This window comes from Rattus rattus, chromosome 6 (assembly GCF_011064425.1).
Source record: "Rattus rattus isolate New Zealand chromosome 6, Rrattus_CSIRO_v1, whole genome shotgun sequence".
NCBI lineage: Eukaryota > Metazoa > Chordata > Mammalia > Rodentia > Muridae > Rattus > Rattus rattus.
In genome coordinates, this window is record NC_046159.1 from 59,834,009 (window position 1) to 59,856,205 (window position 22,197).

The following is a 22,197-nucleotide window of genomic DNA, read 5'->3' on the forward strand; positions in this document are numbered from 1 at the left end:
GAAATGTTTCATTCTCTCCTAGAAGGCAAATCTTTATCCACCATCTCTGTTCTGTGATGAGTGAACCTAGAACTAGGTTTTGAATTTTACCAGCTGCTTCAACAAAAAATCCCAGGTTCTCCTTTGTAGTTATTTTTTTTTTTTTTTTTTTTTTTTTTTCGAGCTGGGGACCCGAACCCAGGGCCTTGCGCTTGCTGGGCAGCGCTCTACCACTGAGCTAAATCCCCAACCCCTCCTTTGTAGTTCTTGATGTACTGGAACTCACGGCCCACTTTTTCCTGCTGACTACAAGATAAATTCTCCCAAAGGTTCTAATTGTAAAATCATGACATCGATGGTTTGGAAAAACTAGTGACATTGTACTTTATTTGTTATCAGGATAAAGAGTATGATTGGAGCTCTCAGGCAGAGAGAGAGAGAGAGGATTCTGCTCGGCCCAGGGCACCATTAACTTTCCAACACTGTTAGCTAAGATCCAGTGCTGTGACTTTAGAGAATTACAGAAAACAAGCTGCAGGTGACTCCATGAGAAGCCAGTGAGCTGGACTTTTGTTGTTTCTTCTAAAACTCTGGTCAGAAATAAGTGTCCAATTTGTAACGAAGACTGTACACACAAAGCTGTTTACAAAAGTCTTCTGCAGAACACACACGGATGGGCTGAGTAACTGCATCTTAGCCAAGTGCGGTTCATCGGCAGGGATCATATAAGTGCTACTAGGATTTACAGTCCTCAGCAGTTGGGATGTGCAAACTCTGCAAAATACTCTTGATTTGCCTCAAGGGAAAGTGATAGTAGTCAGAGGGGCCAGCTCCAAAGGCTGGTCCATGGGTGGCCTCGGGTCCTGGTAATCAGCCACATGTCCGTTCCGGTGGTGACCATACTCAAACTTGATTCGAAGCTCACCAATCTTGGATTGTGGGAGGATATCTGGGATCCACTCGATGATAAAGGGTGTTGGCTCCTTCTGATCTGGGGAAGTGTTCCCTACAGAGGGAAAGGTGCAGGCCAGTTAGTATGGGTCACCTGACTCTTTGCTTTTGCTTTTGTTTCTTTCTAGACAGGGTCTTCACTGGAGCTCAGGATGTCCTCCTATTTACTGTGTAGCATATAACTCCTCTAGGTGTGGCTGGCAAGATGGCTCAACATAAAGCAGGCGTGGGGACACAAGCCTGGCAACCTGAGTTCAAGCTCCTAAACCAGCTCCACCAAGTTGTCCTCTGAGCTCCTCCATATACATAGATGTACACACAACTGTGGAAGTGTAAGCTGAATAAACTCTTTCCTCCAAACTTGCTTCTTGGCCATGATGTTTGTGCAGGAATAGAAACCCTGACTAACACCACCCCCCACCCCTTCCCCTTTTTGTGGCTGTCTTTCTCTGTGTAGCCCTCACTGTTCTGGAACTAGCTCTGTGGACGAGGCTCACCTGCTTCTAGAGTGCTGGGTTTAAAAGCGTTTACCACCACCCTTAGTTTGTAACACATTATTAACAAAGGAGGAGGCAGGGTAACCAAAATTCTAATGCAGAACATTTTACTCTGTTCAGCCTTAAATAATTTAAATAAGAAGCCAAAACTGGGCTTAGTAGCCCACACCTGCAATCCCAGCACTCTTTGGATGCAGACAAGTGGATCTCTGTGAGCTGGAGGCTGGTCTGGCCTACCAAGCAAGTTCCAGGCCAGGCCAGCCAGGATTACATAGTAAGACCCTGTCACAACCAATGCTGCAAAAGAAACAAAAAGAACAGGGCCAACAAACGTTAGTGGTTAAGGGCACTTTCAGGGAGCTCTTGGTGGAAGGAGAGAACCAACCTTTGCAAGCTGTCGTCTATCTGTGTCCAATAGTACTCTCTACCCCATCCCCATTATATCAAATGTAAAGAAAGTCACAAATTAGAAACAAGTGTCCAGGGATTAACTGCCCAGGTGGAACTTGCACCAAGCAGAGAATAAGTAGCCCCGATGGGGTTAAGAAAGGAAAGAGAACTAGAGGAATGAAAGGAAGAGCAGCCAGTGCTGCTGTAACCATTCAGAAGGTAACTTCAGGGGCCAGTGAGGTGGCTAGGTTAAAGGCACATGATGGCCTGATCTTCATGGTGCAAGGGGAGAATCAACTCCCACAGTTTGACCTGGGACCTCTCTCTTGATGCTCACTGTGACTTTACATGCCTACCCCACTGCTGGCTTTATGACACAGAGCAGCAAGCCTGTGGGAAGAGAAACCAGCAAGGAAGGGTCAAGCTCAGACATAAAGTCAAATCTGCATGGTTCCACAGCACAGTTCAACCCCACTATGCACCACAGTACTGGCTGGAGAGGACACAGATTAATGGCATTTCCTACCAGTAACAAAAACACAAGGAAGCATGTTTCATTTTTCTGAGATAGGGTCTCTGTCTTGGCTGGCCTGGAACTCACAGATCTGCCTGCATCTGCCATCTGAATGTATCTGTTTAAAAGCAAGTTCCACCTCATCTAACTCAGTAAAAGTTTCTTATATCAAATATTGGACACCGAGTGAAGATCTGGAAGAGAAGAGAAGATGGTTGGTATATGAATACATACATTAGAATAAACTTCAGAGATCACGTTTACATTTGATAAGTATGTAGGCTAGCCTCTGCTATGCTCCTTTTATCTACAATAAACCTTCATACTTAGGAGTGGTGTCGTCCTTCCTTTTTTCCTTTTTAGATTTATTTATTTCATGTATGTGATTATACTGTAGCTGTCTTCAGACATACCAGAGGAGGGCATCGGATCCCATTACAGATGGTTGTGAGCCACCATGTGGTTGCTGGGAATTGAACTCAGGACCTCTGGAAGACTAGTTAGTGCTCTTAACTGCTGAGCCATCTCTCCAGCCACTCCCCACCCCCTTCATTCAGTCTACACAGTGAGTTTCAGACAAGGCAGGCTACACAGTGAGATGGCGGGGGTGGGGTGGGTAGGGGTGGGGGTGTTACAGAAATAACTGATGCTTCTGTGAGGAGGAGGGTAGACTGCAGGGGGTCTGATTCTTTCATGATCTCTCCACAATGCACACACATTCAGCTACTTTTCAAAAATCACCAGCTCAAGAGAGACAAACATGTTTCTCAGGTTCTTACAAAATGAGTGCATGAGCTTTGATTAAGGCCCAGACCCTGAGCCTCAGGAACAGGTGACCCTCAAGGCAGAGGTGCTTCTGAGAGTCACTTACCAACTTTGAGGAAGGTTTTCAGCTCCAAAGGTCTCAGCACAGGCTGCTTCTCTATGCGGCCGTAGGTTTCCGCTATGCTCTCCACTTCCACTTTAGGGCATTTAAATAGCTCATAAGTCCCATCCTGGTTCTGGATGAAGCTACGTGTGATTTCCAGGGGCATCTGGACACACAGACAGTAAGAAAGGAAGACCCAGAAAACGTGACACATGTGTACCTTGGGTGCCACTAGGTCACTTATGAGTCTACCTTTTAAAATATCCACGTGTGTGTGTGAATGAAAACAAGGGCCTGACTGCTCCTGGGCATTGCTGAGAAGGTTTCATTGTAGCCTGGAGGGAGAAAGCAGCCAGAGGCATCTGGAGGTCTAAACAAGACTGAACCAGGCCTGGAGGAAGGGGTGGGGAGCAGGAAAGGAAAAGAAAGGGGGTGTGGGGAAAAGTTTCAGAAAGCACATGGGAACCAAGAGAACTAAGAGCAGAACTAATACTGTTTGTAGCCAAAGTGGCTGAGTTACATAGGAAAGAGAAGCTGGGAGAAGGGAAGCCCAGCCCTGGGCTGGAGAATTTAGGGTGTGTGTAGGGTGCACAGAGAAGCCACAGGTACTGTGGCTTGCCCCAGGCTTCTTTGGGACCGACAGTGTGTGTATATATATGGCTCTCATGTATGTGGGTGCTTGAGAAATCAGAGGAAGAGGGTTAGATACTGAGGGGCTGAAATTGTAGTTACAGTTACATGGCAGCGGTGAGCAGCCATGCGGGTGCTGAGACTTGAATCTGGGTCCTCTGGAAGCACAACCAGTGCTTTTAATCACTGAGCCATTTCTCCAACCCCATGATACTGTTTTTATCTTAAGTGCAGGCAAATCAATAAACTTTCTTTTAAAAAAAGTATTCCATGTGTGTATGTATCTGTTGTATATGTGAACATGTATACAGATACATGTGCCTGTATGCATATGCACAGAGACTAGAGGAGGATGAAGAGCGCTACTCTATCACACTTAACCTCAAGATATGTTCTCTCCAGACCCTGTCTTCTAGGGCTCACGTGTAAGCTGTGTAACCATCAAAAGCTTACTTCTGAATGCAATGATGCTTTGCCGCTAATCAATCTTTTTTGTGTTTGTTTTTGAGACAGTTGCACTGTGTACCCCTGAAATTCTAGATCTCTGCCTTTGCCTCCCAAGAACTGGACTGTAAGTATGAGTTAGTCAGCCTGGCTAAACTACCTTCATGCATCAGAGTCACACTGTGTTGAGGTTTTTGAAATATTCTACTCTGTAGAAGGGTGTGATCTGTCACACTACTTCGGATCTACTTCAACAAACTATTATAAAATGCATAGTGTTGGACCTGTGAGATGGATGGCTGAGTGGGTAATGGCACCTGGGGCAAGGGTGATCACCTGTGTTCAACCCCTAGAAGCAACAGGAGGAGGAGGGAGCCGAGTCATACATACAGACAGACAGACACCCCCCCACACACACTCACACTAAATAAATAAATAAGCAAGCAAGTAGCTGTAGTACAATATTCAGTGTGTCCTGGTGAAAGGGACTAAGCACATCATCAAATGACAGTTTGGAGCGGAGCTTAAACAAGGCCCAGTGACTTCACGTGGAGCGTCATCTACTATTATGAAAACCTATTCAAGCAGCAATCAGTGAAGTCCAGGATATTCATAGACACCAGAGTATCATGAATTCACCTGGGGGCGGGCAAGGACAAGGTGTTATGTGGTGGCTCTGGCTAGTCTGGAACTTGCCATGTAGACAGGCCGGTCTCTGACTGCTGAGTGCTGGATCAAAGAACTGCACCACTTATGCATAGCCCCAAACCTTGCTTTGTGACCCTGGAGGCAAAAACCGGTATCTTAAATTTGAGATATGTTTTTGTGGTTACTTTGCTTTTTCTTTTTTTTTTTTTTTTTTTTTTTTTTTTTTTTTTTCTGAGCTGGGGACCAACCCAGGGCCTTGCGATTGCTAGGCAAGCACTCTACCACTGAGCTAAATCCCCAACCCCTACTTTGCTTTTTCATACAGGGTCTCATCTAGCTGAGGCTGGCTTCTGGCTTGATGTGCAGCTGACGACGGGTTTGAAATGTGGTCCTCCTGCCTCCATCTTAGAGCTGGGATTCAAAGTGTGTACCACTAGACTCCCTTTTATATGGGCTGGGATCAAATTCAGGCCATCAAAAACCTTTACTTGCTGAGTGATCTCACTGGTCCTTTAAAACATGTTCTAAGCATGAACAGTTACCAAAATCAGACTCAGAACTATACAAACTCCAGCTGAATAATCCTTAACCATGAAAAGGGAGAGCTGGAGAAGTGGCTCAGTCAGTGAAGTGCTCAGCACCCATGCAGAAGGACCTGAATTTCAGTTCTGTCCCTAGAAATTCAGGTGTGGTGGGACTCGCTTGTAATTTCAGTGCTGGAGACACAGAGACATGTGGAACCCTGGGGGCTCACAGGCCATCCAGCCTAACCTACTTGGTGAGCTCCAGGCCAAAGAAAGACACTGACTCAAAAACAAAATGGGGCAGGAAAGACAGCAGGGTCCTCAGGCTTGCTGGCCAGCTGGTCTGACTAAACTGTTTGCGCTTCAGGCCAATGAAAGACCATGTCTCTTGCCAGGTGGTGGTGACATATGCATTTAATCTCAGTACTTGGGAGGCAGAGCAGGTGGATCTATCTCTTTGACTCTAGGATAGCCTGGTCTATAGAGTAAGTTCCAGGACAGCCAGAACTACACAGAGAAACTGTGTCTCACCAAACTAAAACAAAACAAAAACGATGACAAAAGAGCATGTCCCAAAAAAAATACACATCCAGATGTGCCTACACACACACACACACACACACACACACACACACACACACACCGGCTCCTGAGGAATTAACTCTTACCTCTGGGGTGTCTAAGATTTGTTTGACTTGCAGAATATTAGTGATATGCCAGGTGTACTTGGAAAAGGTTCCCAGGGGCAAGGCATCTTTCCGAACGAAGGCTGCAGTGAGAAGAAAGGGACAAATGTGAGTACTGAAGCAGTGTCCTCCCAGGGTGCTCGCTACCCCAGGATCCAGCTCACTGCAGTGCAGTCATTCTCCTCTGATCCCGACCTTCTGCAAGGGTGCAACAGAATGGCAGGTACTGACTGAGCATAGGAAATGGACCTCCAATGCAGAAGGCTGAGCTTTTCCAGATGCTCCTTTTTAGACCTTAGAAACTTGTTTACATATTTTGTTGTTGCTCCTTTTCTGTTGTGTTAGGACAAACCCAGGCCTTTGGGCTACCGTCCTATGTCTGGTAGAGCTATGTGCATAGCATTCCACTCTGAAAATCTTACAACACGAGATGCAATGGGTCGAATCACAGTCCTTTAAGGAAATACAAGTGATACCTACCCACCATCTGCACGTGAAATTAAAACAGCTCTGCCAGCGGCCTATAGTATATCTGAGGGATTAACATTACTGTATGAGAGGCCTCTAGTTTGATGGATAAGCTCTGAGCATGAAGGTCTTCGGGTCTCAAAGCATTGTGAACTCACAGCTTGCACTTTTCGAAACTTGACTTGAGCCCCACTGAGCCACTGTTCTATCACCTCACAACTTACTGGAAGACATCGCTGCTTTCTAGCTGTAATCACTTCTGGTTGCTGGCCACCTGATGGCTCTTCTTCCCCCTTCTTTATTTCTAAAAAGTTACTCTAAAAGTAAAATCTTCCCATTTCAAAATTTGTGATGGTTGATCTTTATGTTTGTTGGTGTCTTTTTTTTTTAAAAAAGTTTTATTTATTTTATGTGAGTTCACTGTCACTGTCTTCAGACACACCAGAAGCGGGCATCAGATCCCATTACAGATGGGCGTGAGCCACCATGTGGTTGCTGGGAATTGAACCCAGGACCTCTGGAAGAGCAGTCAGTGCTCTTAACAGCTGGGTCATCTCTCCAGCCCTTGTTGGTGTCCTTTAAGATGGGGTTTCCCTGTGTATCATTGACTGAGCTGGCCACAAACTCCCAGAGTTCTACCTGCCTCTGCTTCCTGAGTACTTTAAACGTATTTGCAATTGTGCTTGGCATCATGATTAATCTTGATGATAACTTGTTTGGACTTAGAATCAAAAACACCACACAGACCTCTAGGCCTGTGTATGAGACAGTGTCTAGATTATGCTGAGGTGGGAAGACCCATCCTAACTGTGGCTGGCATCATTCCATGGGCTGGGGTCCCAAACTGAATACAAAGGAGAATGCAAGCTAAGTTCCGGGATTCATCTCTCTCCAATTCCTAGCTGTAGATGTGATGGCTGCCTCACTTTCCTGGTGTCGTAACTTCTCTACCATGTGTATCCAAACAGTGAGCCAAAACAATGCTTCCTCCATAAGGGACTTCCTGTCAGGTACTTCATCACAGTAACAAGTAACTAACACAGAATTATTGAGTGGAGCTGACTGTTTGGTTATTGGGCCTTTGGAAGTGGTTTACAGGAGTCATGTGGAAGAGTTTGGTTCCATGGGCTAAAACAACCTAAAATGCTGTAAGTAGAGCCCAATGGGCATTTCAATGAGGTGGTAGGAGACCAAAATGCTAAGAGAGATGTGGCTCATGTGCCTTCGGAGAGGAATGAAGACTCTCAGTAACCAGGCCAGTAGAGACTCATACTATATTCAAGCAAAGAGACTGGCTGTGTTTTGCCTGTGTCACAAGAGCCTGGGTAAAACTGGATTATTAAGAACTGGACTACATGGTCATCTTCAGACAGGCGGCATTCAGACTATACAATGGCTATGGCTCACTGCTTACTCAGGTCCCTGGGGAAAGAACAGAAAAGGAGAGAGATGATACCAAAGTGTGCAGTGTCAAGAAAAAAGTGCATGAGTAAGTTGAAAGTCAGAGACAATGCAGGATTGAAAGCAGCTGTCGCTATGAGGTTCGGTGAGAGCCACTAAAAGGAAACACAGCACTCTGCACTGGGACAACAGGAAAGGGGTCCTGAGGACAAGACCCCACACATCAAAGCCGCCAATGTATGAAAGTAAAACTTGACTAGAAAGAAGAGTCTAATTGAGGATGGTAAGGAAAGGGTTCCCTGCTCAAAAACACCTGCCTAGGAAGTGCTCCCCAGAGTCAGCACACAACAGCCACGGCAACAGCGTTTGAAGGAGGTGAGGTTCGTCCTGAGCTAGCTGCACTGTCCACAGATATTGGTTCTGCAGGTATTAAAGACTGGCTCAAGAGAGAGGCTGTGTCCTCAGGCAGCAGAGCTGGAGGGGTGGGGCTCCCCAGGCTCTTTGGAGCCCCAGATGCCCAACATGAAAGTATAGGATTTGGTGTTGCCCTGGTGAGCTTCAGTCTTGCTTTGATCCAATCATTCCTTGCTATGCCCTAATTCTTCCATTTTGGAATAGGTATGTTTATCCTATGCTATTGAATACTCAGTGTAGGTTGGCTCTCATGTTGTAGGTGTTCTCAGTTAAGACTGGCTTGAGTATTAGATGAGACCCACTGGGACTGTTAAGAGCCATGGGAACTCATGATGGTGAACCGAAAGCATTTTGTATTATGACAGGGCCATGCATCTATGGGAACTAGAGATGAATGTCAAGGTTTACAGTGATGTGCTTTCGTTCACATTACTAATGGCTATCTTGTGACTGATATACTGCCAACTTGATGAGACCTACAATCACCACAGAAACAAGTCTCTGAGGATGTTTTTCAGGGACTTTACACATTAACTAGGTGTGAAGACCACATCTCAATCTGGGTCGTACCATTTTAAAGTTAGAGTCTTAACAGAACCAAAAGGAGACAGTGAGATGAGCACCACCATTCCTTTCCCTCTGCTTCCTGTGGATGCCATGCAACCAGTCACCTCCTATTGCTGCCACAAACCCCTTACCATGGTGTGTGTGTGCGTGTGCGTGTGCGTGTGCGTGCGTGTGTGTGCGTGTGTGTGCGTGTGTTTTGAGACAGAGTTTCTTCTGTGTACCCCTGCTGGTCTCGGAACTTGCTCTGGACACCAGGCTGGTCTGGAACTAAAAGATCCACCTACTTCTGCGTCCTGTCTGCTGTGATGAAAGGTGTGTGCCACCATATCAGGTTGGAACTATATTTTGTTATTTGTTTTTTATTTTTTGAGACAGAGTTTCTCTGTGTAGCCCTGGCTGTCCTGAAATTCACTCTGTAGACCAGGCTACCCTCTAACTCACAGAGACCCACCTGTCTCTGCCTTCCAAGTGCTGGGACTACAGGCATGCACCACTATGCCCAGCTGGAATTATACTCTTAATGTACTATTGGAAATGTTTCCTCCAGATAAAGTTTTTGGAAAGCACCCCTCTGGACATCTGTCAGTTTGACCCAAATGCCCTTGAAGAGGCTGGTGAACAATCATGTCTTGACCGTCAGTCAGGGCTCTGCTGAGAGAGTGTGATCCCAGTTCCATCTGCACACCGATGGATGGCGTATCTATTGATACCCCCTTAGGTTTTGGCCTCTGGGGCTTCAGATGTTTTTGTGGAAACTGTACCACACCTGGAAGTATCAGTCTTTGCTCATCATTTGCCAGGTTTATAGCTCCTGAATGCTTCCATTCACTCTTACTGGAAGAAGTACCTGTCTTTGGAGGGACAGTCACTGTTCTAAGAGCTAATATCTAAAAGCTTCATGTCCCCGTAACTTGCCTACACATGGCAGCTCTGAGAGTCCCACAGAGATTTTTCCACACACACTTCTCTAGGCCACAATTGCTATGACTCTTCCCCAGGGAGACTGGCACCTGTGGTGGAGTTGGGGAGCCGCTTTTTTGCACTTCCTGTGGATATTCTCTGTTGCAAGGCATCAAAAAAGGACTGAGGAATGTGGAACACCAGGGGCTCTGGTTTGCCTGCAGAAAAGAGAAGGACATCATTTAAATGAACTTGGTTGTTTTCTTGAAGTATGAGGACAGGAAAAGGAAAGGAACGAATGGGGCTGTGCTCCTGAGTATCTGGTGTGGGCAGGCTCGGGAGACAGATCAGTGTAAGGGCACCTGCTGCCTAGTTTGATAACCTGACTGAAACCCACATGTGGAAAGGGAAAACCAATTCCTGCAAATTGTCTTCTAACTGCCACACATTGGCCATGGCATGCATGTGCCCCTCTCCCAACCCGTTAAGATGTAACACCACCACCACCACCACTACCACCACCACCACCACCAACAGCACCACCACCAGCACCACCAACAACACTAGTACCACCAGCAGCACCACCACCAGCACCACCAGCAGCACCACCACCCTCAAGGTTTCTTTATTCAAAGATTACAAGACTGAAGGGACCTTGAAAGCCGAGGGCTGTATCAGCCTGGTCCCTCCTTCGTCCCTTGCTTATAACACACTTATCCTCCTCCAAGGATGACTTTTCAGAGCCCCAGGTATGTAGCCACCACCAGAGTAGACTTCTCTCCTTGAAGGCCATGTGAAATGAGAACACGTAAGTGAGCTAAGGGGCCTCTGTTGGCCTGTCCACTTGACTGACTCCTGGCCTCTATGCCCTGGCACCTGCTGGCTGTATTCATGTGTGAGCAAAGCAGGAGACTGCCCACACCTTCACAGTCAGGACCATGAGTGCTAAGGTTACAGGGTCAGGCTGCTGCAGGTTCAGTCAACATCAGTCTAACCATAACTCCAGGGCACATAAATTATAAGAAAACATCCTAATCTCTTAAAGTAATTTGGATGAAGAAAAAGTCAACAGAATTTTGTAGGGAGACAACTAGCTCAGAGTTTTTCTTAATTCTAGCAGAAGGAACCATCTAGAGGTCCACAGAGAAGCCCAGAACTTTGGACATGTTTTAGACACAGTCTTATTATGCAGCACAGGCAGGGGTTGGGTTTAAATCACTATGTAGACTGACCTCAAACCTTAGGGCTCCTCCTCCTTCCTCTGTCCCATATGCTAGAAGTACAGGTGCGCCAGCACTCCTGCCTCTGAGAGAAAGACCACTATTTAACTTGAAAAAATTTTAGTTCAATAGTTTAGAGCACTTGTTGCCCTTGCAGAGGACCCAGGTTTGGTTCCCAGCACCCACATGGTGGCTCACAGCCATCTGTGACTCTAGTTTCAGGGGATCTGACCACTTCTGACCTTTGCAGATACCGGATGCACAGGGCATGCATACATACCTGCAGACAAATCACCTTCCAATAAAATAAATCATTTTTTCTAAAATGTTAAATAATATATATTAAAGGAGTTGTTAGGCAAGGTAGGACACTATAATCCCAGCATTTTTAGAGGCTGAGGCCGGGTTCTGAACTTGTCACTCTGGCAACATAGATTTCAAAAACAAAAGAGTAAAGAGGGCTGGAGAGATGGCTCTACATTTGCTGCTCTACCAGAGAACTGAGCTGGCTCCAAGCACCCATGTCAGGAGGCTCATGGTCACCTGCAACTCCAGATCTGGGGAGCATGACACAGTCATTGCGCACGTGCGTGCGCACACACACACACACACACACACACACACACACAGGGTCACAAACATACACATAAAGAACAAAACAAAAAATAGAAACTCCAAACAAGAAAAAAAAAGATTTTTTTTTTTTCGGAGCTGGGGATCGAACCCAGGGCCTTGCGCTTCCTAGGCAAGCGCTCTACCACTGAGCCAAATCCCTAACCCCAAGATTTTTTTTTTTAAAGAGTTAGAATAGAGGACTAGAGAGATGGCTCAGTGGGGAAGATCACTGACTGCTCTTCCAGAGGTCCTGAGTTCAATTCCCAGCAACCACATGGTGGCTCACAACTATCTGTAATGGGACCTGATGCCCTTTTCCGGTGTGTCTGAAGACAGCGACAGTGTACTCATAAACATGAAATAAATAAATCTTGAAAAAAAAGAATTAGAATAGAAAAACTTCTACTTTATATTCACATTTTTCTTGATATTTTTCTTTTGTTTTTAAGACAGTTACTATAAGTGGCTTTCCTTGGCCTGGAGCTCACAGACATTTAACTGCCTTTGTCTCCCAAGTGTTACTGATTTTTTGTTTTGCTTTTATGTTTTTTGAGACAGGGTTTCTCTGTGTATCCCTGGCTGTCCTAGAATTCAGAGTTCCACCTGCCTCTGTTTAACCAGTGCAAGGATTAGAGATGTGTACCACCACCGCCTATGTTGCTGATATATTTTGAGGGAGCATCTTAAGTAGTTTGGCTGTCCCCTCACTCACTGTGAGTGAGACCTTGAATGGATCCTTCTGTGAGATGCTAGGTGCAGGTCATCACACCCAGCTGGCTCTGCTTACTTTTACTGACTGTAGAATGCCAATGTCAAAACTCAGTGCTCAGTGTGTACAGATGTGTTGTGGGTTCATGTGTGTAGGTACACACATGTACTTGAAAGCAGTGTGGAGGCCAGAGGTGAGCTTAAAGGATTCCTTAGGATTATGTCTCTGCCTTTGTTGTCTGTGTGGCTTTTTGCTTATGAAAACACTTTTTACAACTTTGTTTTATGTCTGTGAGTATCTTGCCTGCATGTTTGTATGTGCAATAAGTAAGCACATGAAGAAGTGAGAAGAAGGTGTTTCCTCCCCTGGACTGGTGATAGGGAGCCACCACGTGGATGCTGGAGCCCAACTCAGGGCCTCTGAAAGCAAGAAATGCTCTTGACTGCTAAGCCATCACTCCAGTTCTGACTTGTTTTAATTTAGTGTGTGTGTGTGTGTGTGTGTGTGTGTGTGTGTGTGTGTGTGTGTGTGTCCGTCCGTCCACACATGCAGCCTATGGCACACATGTTGGGGGGAGGGTGTGATGTCAGAGGATAACCTGCAGAAGCCAGTTTTGTCTGTCTACCATGAGTTCCAGGGATTAAAGTCAGACCATCAGGTTTAGTGGGAAGGTGCCTTGTCCTTGTTGAACCACCTCACTGCTCACCCACAAATGGATTTTTGAGACAAGTTCTCTCATCAAAACTTGGATCTTGTCAATTAGATTAGTGCAGGTGACCACCCTTTTAGCATTGAGATTAAAGTTCATATCTCCCAAACCCAGAGTGAAACTTTTTTAGGTGGGTTCTGGTGGTCATATAATCAAAATGCCTCAGAAAAGCATGGAGCGTTTCATCATCTGACAAATCAGGAACTGTATTAAGAATTCCGCTGGGGCTGGAGAGATGGCTCAGTGGTTAAGAGCACTGACTGCTGGGGTTGAGGATTTAGCTCAGTGGTAGAGCGCTTGCCTAGCAAACGCAAGGCCCTGGGTTCAGTCCCCAGCTCCGAAAAAAAAAAAAAAGAGCACTGACTGCTCTTCCAGAGGTCCTGAGTTCAAATCCCAGCAACCACATGATGGCTCACAACCATCTGTAATAAGATCATATGCACTCTTCTGATGTGTCTCAAGATAGCAACAGTGTACTCACATAAAATAAATTTAAAAAAATGTATTTGTTAAAAAAAAAGAATTCTGCTGGACAAAACACTAATGAAAGTAGCTTAAAGAAAAAAGGGTCTGTATGGCACACAGTTTAAGGGTTCACAGTAGGGAGGGCATGACAGCCAGAGAGGTTCTAGCACTGGACAGCAGGAGTGTGAAGTGGCTGGTTCCTTCACAACCAGTGTCAGGAAGCAGAGAGGTGAATGCTGGTACAGTGCTTATAGTGTTATCCCACCCACGGGATGCTGTCACCTACTCGGTTAAATCTCTGTCATGGTCCTTATGCACACTCAGTGCTGTGTTTCTAGTCAAGCTGACACTGAAGATAAGCTGCCACACCATCCACCTACAGCGTGCTCAAGGGAAGGAGCACCGAAGCCTTGCCCACCTCTGCTTTGACTTCCAGGAGGCTCGAGAGGTATTATTTACAATCTAAAGCTTCGGCACACCAGACACAAACAAAAAGGCAAAGACCCAGGCAGACGTACAGGTTTTATCTGCTGCTCTTTTCACTTCTATCTCTAACTCCACTTTTTTGGTCCTGTAGTCCAATTATGATTAAATTAATCATTTGGTAATGATTCTTTAGCTCTTCCAGTTTTGATATCTTTCTTCTTTGTTTGCTTGTTTGCTGTTTTTGTATTACATTTATTTATTTATGGGGGAGGGAAGGATGTGGGCCATAGTGCACGAGTATAGGTCAAAGGACACCTTGCGGGAATGGTTTTCTCCTTTAACCTTGTGAGTTCTGGAGCTCAAACGCAGGTTGTCAGGCCTGACAGCAAGTGCCTTTACCGCTAAGCCATCTGGTTAGCTTATTATTTTTCTTAGTAATGGGGAAAGAACTGAGAGACTTGTGTGTGCAGGGCACATGCTCTAACACTAAGCTATCCCTCCCCTCTTAAACAACAAACAAGGCTTCAGTCTGTACCTCAGGCTGGCTCAGACTCAGGGCAGCCCTCCAGTTCCAGTGCTGCCACACCAGCTTGACATTGACTCTCTTGTGGCTCAGTGCTCTTGGAACCCAAGCTTACTTAGTTTTTCTACAAGTCAGAGTGGAACTGCTGCACGCTACTGTGATGTCTCCCGCTTCCGGCTGTACTCACCGTCAAACTGATAGTGCATGGTCTGATGGATGCGCTCTGTGACACTGGCCAGCCAGTCTTGGAAAGACAAGGTCACCTGTGCCTCATCTAACAGCTGACCACAGACTAGAAAAAGGAAAAAACAAAGTAAAACAAATGTTTTTCATTAACATTACTTTTCTTTCAAAATAAACAATTAACTAAAGCTCGAAATAGTCACGTAGTTTATACAGAAAAAAAAAAGAACATAAAGATTAAACATGGAGAAAAGAAACTAAGTGAAATAGGTTTAAGGGTTTTTTCTTTTTCACTGACATATAACTACTATACATTTTATGATATCCAGTGTATCCAGTGTGATAACAGATATATTTTTTTTTTCGGAGCTGAGGACTGAACCCAGGGCCTTAAGCGCTCTACCACTGAGCTAAATCCTTAACCCCACAGATGTATTTTACACACACACACACGTAACTACATCTCTCTATATATATCTTATGTGCATACAGTGGCCTCTGAGGCCATCAAGGCCACCGAATCTCCTGAAACTAGAGGTACAGGTGCTTGTAAGCCACCCAGTGTGAAGTCTGGGAATTGAACTTGTATCCTCAAGAGTACTAAGAGCTCTGACCTGCTGAACCACCTCTCTAGCTTCATAAAACTTAAAAAAAAAAAAAAAAAAAAAAAAAACACAAACAAAACCACCCATGTACATTGGGCATGACGGTACATCCTTATAATAAAGTGACCAGAGTGAGGATGTATGCCTATGTCAGCATTTAGGAAACAGAGGCAGGAGGAGCAGGAGTCCAGGGTCACCTGTGGCTACTCACAGGGTTTTGAGACAAATAGTTTGAACAGTCAGCTGTGGTAGTGCATGCCTTTAATTCTAGCAGTCAGGAGGCAGAAGGACATGGACATCTGTGAGTTCAAGGCCATCCTGATCTGCGTATCGGGGTCCAAGCCAGTCAAGGGCAACATAAAACAAAGCAAAGCAAACCAGGGTCAAGAGAGATGGCTCAGAGGTTAATAACAGTGGCTGCTCCTGAAGATCTGGGTTTGATTTTCAGAGCCATAGTACCTTACAACTGTTCAGGTTACAACTCTAGTTCCCAGGGGATCAGATGCTCCTATGGCCTCTGCAGGCATGAGGTATGCATACAGTATACAGACATGCACATAGGCAAAACTCCTGTTCACATTAAATAAAAACAGTAATTAAAAGCAGGGAGGTATTGGCCAGGCAGTAGAGGCACATGCCTTTAATCCCACCACTCGAGAGGCTGAGGCAGGCAGATCTCTGAGTTCAAGGCCACCCTGGTCTACAGAGGAGTTCCAGTGCTCTAAACTACCAAGCCATCAATTTATTCTTAGATTTGTTTACTTTTGTGTATATGTGTTTTTCCCAGGTCAGATGACATAAAAAATCCCTTAAAGCTGGAGTTACAGTGTCTGTGACCTGTCCAAGAGAGTGCTGAGATCCGAACTCATAGCAGAGCAGCAGATAAAGTGCTGGACCCCTGTATATCCTAGCGTAATTCTGAGCATTATGAGAACCTCGGGGAGCAGGAGAGACCTCAGCTGCTGGGAATCCAGCCACTGCTGTTCTTTATGTTAGTACCACATCATGGGAGACAACATGCAGCGTTTCTTTTGAGTACTCCTTCTGACTACCCTGGATAGTTTCCACCCCTGGAGCCCCTTCTAGGAAGGGAAACTTACCCTGCCTTTTCAGTGATGATGTAACCATGGGCTTTTTCAGGCCACTCTTCCTTAGATTGCTGTTTACTGCATCTTGTGGCATCAGTGAGCTGGTCACCTGTGCACCTAGATCAGAAATGGGTTCCGATACTTAAGACATGCCTTGGGAACGAGATGGAACCCAAGTGCTGCATAACATGCACTGAGCCCGATGCCCCATAAACGAGGGCAATGGCACAAGTCTGCAGTGCTAGCAGGAAATGGAGGTGGAATACGTTCAGGGTCATCCTCCACGGCAAGGTGAGCCCCAGGCCTGTCTCAGAGACAAAACAACACACAAGACGACATCATATCTACAGCCTGGCATGTAATCCTGCAGATGGGAGGTAGAGACAGGATCAGGAGTTAAAGATAATCTTACCTACATACAAGACAAAGTAACTTTGCTGTTACATTTTAATTTATTTTTGAAGATTTATTTTTATACTATGTTCATTACTGTTTTTGTCTTCATAAGTGTCTAGGTGAGGGTGCAGATCCCTGGAACCGGTGTTACAGACAGTTGTGAGCTGTCATGTGGGTGCTGGGAATTGAACTCCACAGGATCTTTTGGAAGAGCATCCAGTGCTCTTAACCACTGGGCCATGTCTCTTGACATTTTTATTTTATGTGTATGCAGGTGTGCCACACACACATAGAGGTCAGAGGACAATTTGGGTGTTAGTTCTTTCTTTCCACCATGGGGTCCCAGGGATGGTCCCCAATTACTCAGATCTTCAAACTTGATAGCAAGAATCTTTACTCACTGAGATATCTCTCCAGCCCAGACAAAAAATAATCTTAGAAGAAGTCTGCAAAACTGGGGCTAGACCAATGGCTTAGCAGTTAAGAACACTGGCTCCTTGGCAGAAGAGCCGGGTTCAGTTTTCCAGCGCCCACATGGCAGCTCGCACCTCCTGCACTTCAGTTCTGGGGGATTCCATACTCCGTAGGAATAATGCACATGGTGCACAAACATACATGAACATAATACAGGCATGTGCATACATACATGCAAGACAACAAAAAATAATCATTTTTAAATTTTGTAAAATTATAAAAACTGATTTGATAGTAATTTCTAAAGTACCTAAAACAAAAACAGTTTTTGGTAATACCCAGGATAGCTTTACAGTTTCTAGAACAAACCAATACTAACTATTAAACACAAAGTTTTAACTTTTTCTGCTGTTTATAAAAGATTTGGATGGAAAACAGAAGTGGAAGGAAGGAATCTACCCAGTGTTTTTACCTGTCTGATAACCAACATGCTTTCGGGTGCCCTCTCTTCCATTTTCTTCTCTATGAATAATTTTACAGTATTTACTGGTTTGCTCTTTTGTTTTTCACACAGGGCAGCCTAAGATGGCCTCAATCGTAGTAAGCAGCTAAGGATGACTCTGGATGCTGATTCTCCAGCCTCCACCTCCAAGTGCTGCGTTTGCCCTCTACAGCTTGCTCATTTAGTCTCTGCTTGGTGTGTCTGTATGTGTGAAGCGGGGTGGGGGAGCACATTTTGAGAATGTGGCAGCCAGAACAGGGTGTTGGGTAACTTCCTGCATTGCTCTCTACCTTGCTCCCATAAGAGGTTTCTCACTGGACCTGAAGTTCTCCACTAACCATAATGATTTGTTTGGTGCTGGGGATTTTGTACATGCTAAGCATCCACTCTACCACTGAACTAGGTCTCCAACACAGGATGGGTTTTTGTTATTTTGTTTTTTGAGACAGGTTTTCTCTGTATAGCCTTAGCTGTCCTAGAACCTACTCTGTTCACCAGGTTAGCCTCGAACTCATAGAGTTCTGTCTGCCTCTGCCTCCAAAGCCCATGACACCACTGCCCAGCTTGCTTGCTTGCTTTGTCCTGTCCTGTCCTGTCCTTCCCTTCTTTTCCCCCTTTCCTTCCCCCCTCTCTCTCTTTCTCTCATTCTTTCATATGTTGCCCTTGCTGGCTTAGAACTCTTTAGGTAGACCAGGCTGACCTCAAACCCGCCTCAGTTTCTGGAGTATACCACCTGGTCTGGCTCTTACTTAAAGAAAATGTTATTAAAAATTCAGGAACAAGTCTTTTCTCATGACTCTTCAGACTCAGTGAAAAACAAAAGAAATGAGTGAAATTGTCTCACCAGACATTTCATCCTTCTTCCTCTTCCGGGGCTTAGAGGCAGCGGACTCACAAGCTGAGACAGATGATTCTGCATGGCAGCCTAACTGGGGCACAATGATCTCTTTAAGACCTTAAAAAAGAAAGGTTTCTGAGTTACTACTATTCAAGAGAAAGTATGGACCCCTAACTACAGAAAAAGTAATCTATAAAAATCTGACTCCAGAAAAAAAAAAAGGATAGACCACTTGATTGATGTAAAATAAGTTACTTGAAAAAACTCGCATTTTGCTCTAGTTAGGAATGGGGAAGTGGTTTGGGAGCAGAGAACTTGCCTAGAATGCATAAGGCTCTGGGTTCCATCTCCAGTACACACACACACACACACACACACACACACACACACACACACACACACCTACCTATACTTATAGAGAAATGTAAAACTAAAATGCTGGGAGCTGTTGGCAGCTAGCAATCAAGAAATAACAACTGGGGGCTGGAGAGACGGCTCAGGTTAAGAGCATGTGCTGCTCTTGCAGAGATCCCGAGTTTCATCCCTATCACTTGCATAGGCCACAACTGCCCGCATCTCCTGCTCACAGAAATATCTGACATCTCTGGCCTCCGTGGGAACCAGCATTCATGCACTTAGTGTGTTCAGTCGCCAGCAACTACGTTGGGTGGCTCATCACCACTTCTTGAGTTCCTCTAAGTACCTCATGCCTCTGGTCCTCACAGGAACCTACCTGACAGCCATGCACAGATACATGTAAAAGTTCAGACATAAGGCTAGAGAGATGGCAGGGCAGTTAAGGCAATTGCTGTTCTGCCAGAGGACCTAGGTTTGGTTCCCAGCACCTACATGGTGCTTCAAAACTACCCTGTAACTCTAGCTCAAAAGGATCCGAGGCCATCTTTTGACCTCCATGGGCAGCAGACACACATGTACACATAAATACATATAGGCAGTCACTCAGACACAGAAAATAAACACAAATTTTAAGAAAAAAAGTCAGGGTTGCTAAGAAGGTATCTCAGTGTTTAAGAGCACTGTGTTCTCATTCAGAGGACCTCGGTTTGAGTCCTAGCACCCACACTACTATCTGTAACTGCAATTTAAAGGTATCCAATACATTCTTTTGGCCTCTGTGGGTTACCAGGCACATGTGGACATGGGGCAAAACACTCATATAATAATAATAATAATAATAATAATAATAATAATAATAATCTCAATATATATATAAATATATATATAATAATTTTAAAAAATTAAAGGCCTATGTGAAAAGCTAAACATTATCACTCCCATGGTAGCACATCTGCAATATCTTTACTATTATGGTAAGAAGGAAGGCGAATCCCTTGAGAGCTCATAAACCACTACCTTGAAGCATGGAGTATGGAGGAAATGAGAGACCCTGCCTCAAGGAAAGGGAAGGTGAGGGGCTGGGGACTTAGATCAGTGATGGAGCCTTTGCCTGGCAAGTACAAAGCTCTGCCTCAGGTCTGGGGGGACTAATGGCTGAGGGTGTCTCTGACCTCTACACGGGCACCATGACACCTGGACACACACACACACACACACACATACACACACACACACACACACACACACACGGACACAAATATGCATTTAAAAAACAGAGGGCTGGAGAGATGGCCCAGCGGTTAAGAGCACTGACTGTTCTTCCAGAGGTCCGGAGTTCAATTCCCAGCAACCACATGGTGGCTCACAGCCATCTGTAATATGATCTGATGCCCTCTTCTGGTGTGTCTGAAGATATAGCTACAGTGTATTCATATACATAATAAAGAAATTAAAAAAAAAAGCTGGGCATGGGTGCAGTGCTGCAACCCAGTACTGGGCAAGGAAGATGGGTGAGCCCGGGGAGCTTGCTGGCCTAGCTGAAGCTGTGAGTTTCTGACTCGGTGAGAGACTTTGCCTTAAGGAGTTAAGACAGAGTAATGTCCTCCCCTGGCCTCCATATGCACGCACACAGGTACAGGCATCTGTACATTCAAGTGCCAAAAAGCATGTGTGCATGCTCTCTCTCTCTCTCTCTCTCTCTCTCTCTCTCTCTCTCTCTCTCTCTCACACACACACACACACATCCATTTGCTAAATCCAATGTCTCAAAAAATATGTTCAGCTCTCTTAATTATTAATTTTAGCCATCTAACCAAACTTTTCAGCACATGTGCTGAATTTAAAAAAGAAATGCAAGCCAGGAGTGGTGGCTCTGGCCTGTAATTCCAGCATGTAGGAGAGGCAAACAGACTGATTTTGAGGCAGTTGGTTACCCCACCAAAATACTATGTTTTTTCTTTCTTTCACTTTTTATAGGGGGGTGGGGGTTGTTTTTGAGGAGACAGGATTTCTCTGTGTAGCTCTGGCTGTCCTGGAGCACACTGTGTAGACCAGGATGGCCCCAAGCTCTGACATCCGCCTGTCTCTGCCTCCTGAATACTGGCATTAAAGGCTTGCACCACCACCGCCTATCTAACACCATGTTTTTTTTTAAGTGTACTAGTGAGATGGCTCAGCAGGTAAAAGTACTTGCTGTAGACCCGAGTTCAAACCCTGGAGCCCTTGTAAATGTACAAGGAGAGAAGTGACATATGTGTATATGTATGCCATAGTACATACACATCTGCACACAACATACAGGTAAAAAAAAAACAGTCCTCTTCATCTATACTATCTAGCACCTGACGTGTCAACAGAATGCGTTTACTGCCATTCTAGAACAACCAAGTAACGGTCAATCTCCCCACGTACCACTGGCATCGAAATTTAGAAAGTCCGAGAATTCCTGAGCCAATGTCTCATCACTGGCAAAGGCACAGAGGCAAGCAAAGAAGTGGATGCACTTTGGGGCTGCCTCAGCCTTGGGGACACTGGACTTGTGTGACTTCAGAGTCTGGCAGGAGCAGAAGAAACGGCGCTCTGGCAAGCTTCTGGAGCTGATTTTCTGCATGAAGGACGTGTGCAAATAGCCCAAGCTGTGCTTCTGGCTGGCTTTGCACTTCACTACCATAATGCTTTTCGTGACTCTCTGTACCAGGGGACCCGGAGGTTCCGTGGCCAACTGCCAGATGGTCTGTTTGGTTTCTGGGGGAGCCTGCATAGCATTCAGGACTGAACTCTTCAGGGTCAGAGGGGTGGCCTCTGCCTGGCAGTTCACTGCTAGCTTGATGTGTTGACACTGGTTCTCCACGATGCCCTGAGTGGCAGCTTTCAAGCAGGAGGGGACATAACATCGGCCAGAGCTCAGCTGAGTGATAATTGTACCATCCACGGTCTGGATCGCGGTCTCTGAAACACCTAGCTCCACAAAGCATCGGTAGTCAGGGCCTCGGTCTCTTTGCCGCACCGAGTAGACCTGTAGATCAGAGCCTGTGATGATTTTGACAGCTTCAATGCTAGGCTGCTTTCGGGCACCATAGCGAAATATGGTTCCACATGTCTTGTTCTTACAGCTCAACCCACGGGTTCCATTGTACGTACCACATCGGGGACACTTCCTGATTCCCCTCAATGTGGCCTTCCCCAAGTCAGATAAGAAAGCTGGGACTTTAGTCCTCTGAGAGTTTGGTTCCATTGTTCACAGTCCCTAAGAAAGACAAGACCAT

The 22,197-nt window shown here is 45.5% G+C and overlaps 1 protein-coding gene across 4 annotated transcripts in view; it reads right to left on the bottom strand.

The window, feature by feature from the left end:
- Positions 1 to 338: 338 nt before the first annotated feature.
- The window catches only part of C6H2orf42 (chromosome 6 C2orf42 homolog), a 28,154-nt gene continuing 6,295 nt past the window's right edge, over positions 339 to 22,197 (bottom strand). For all 4 annotated transcript variants that reach the window (XM_032906164.1, XM_032906167.1, XM_032906165.1 and 1 more), the window contains exons 3-10: positions 21,344 to 22,178; positions 18,581 to 18,691; positions 16,437 to 16,541; positions 14,736 to 14,840; positions 9,992 to 10,099; positions 6,114 to 6,214; positions 3,203 to 3,365; positions 339 to 985 (exon numbers count right to left, since the gene is read on the bottom strand). In XM_032906164.1, the coding sequence (XP_032762055.1) occupies positions 777 to 985; positions 3,203 to 3,365; positions 6,114 to 6,214; positions 9,992 to 10,099; positions 14,736 to 14,840; positions 16,437 to 16,541; positions 18,581 to 18,691; positions 21,344 to 22,166 (1,725 nt within the window). In that variant the 5' untranslated portion in view covers positions 22,167 to 22,178 and the 3' untranslated portion in view covers positions 339 to 776. The remainder of the gene's footprint in view (positions 986 to 3,202; positions 3,366 to 6,113; positions 6,215 to 9,991; positions 10,100 to 14,735; positions 14,841 to 16,436; positions 16,542 to 18,580; positions 18,692 to 21,343; positions 22,179 to 22,197) is intronic.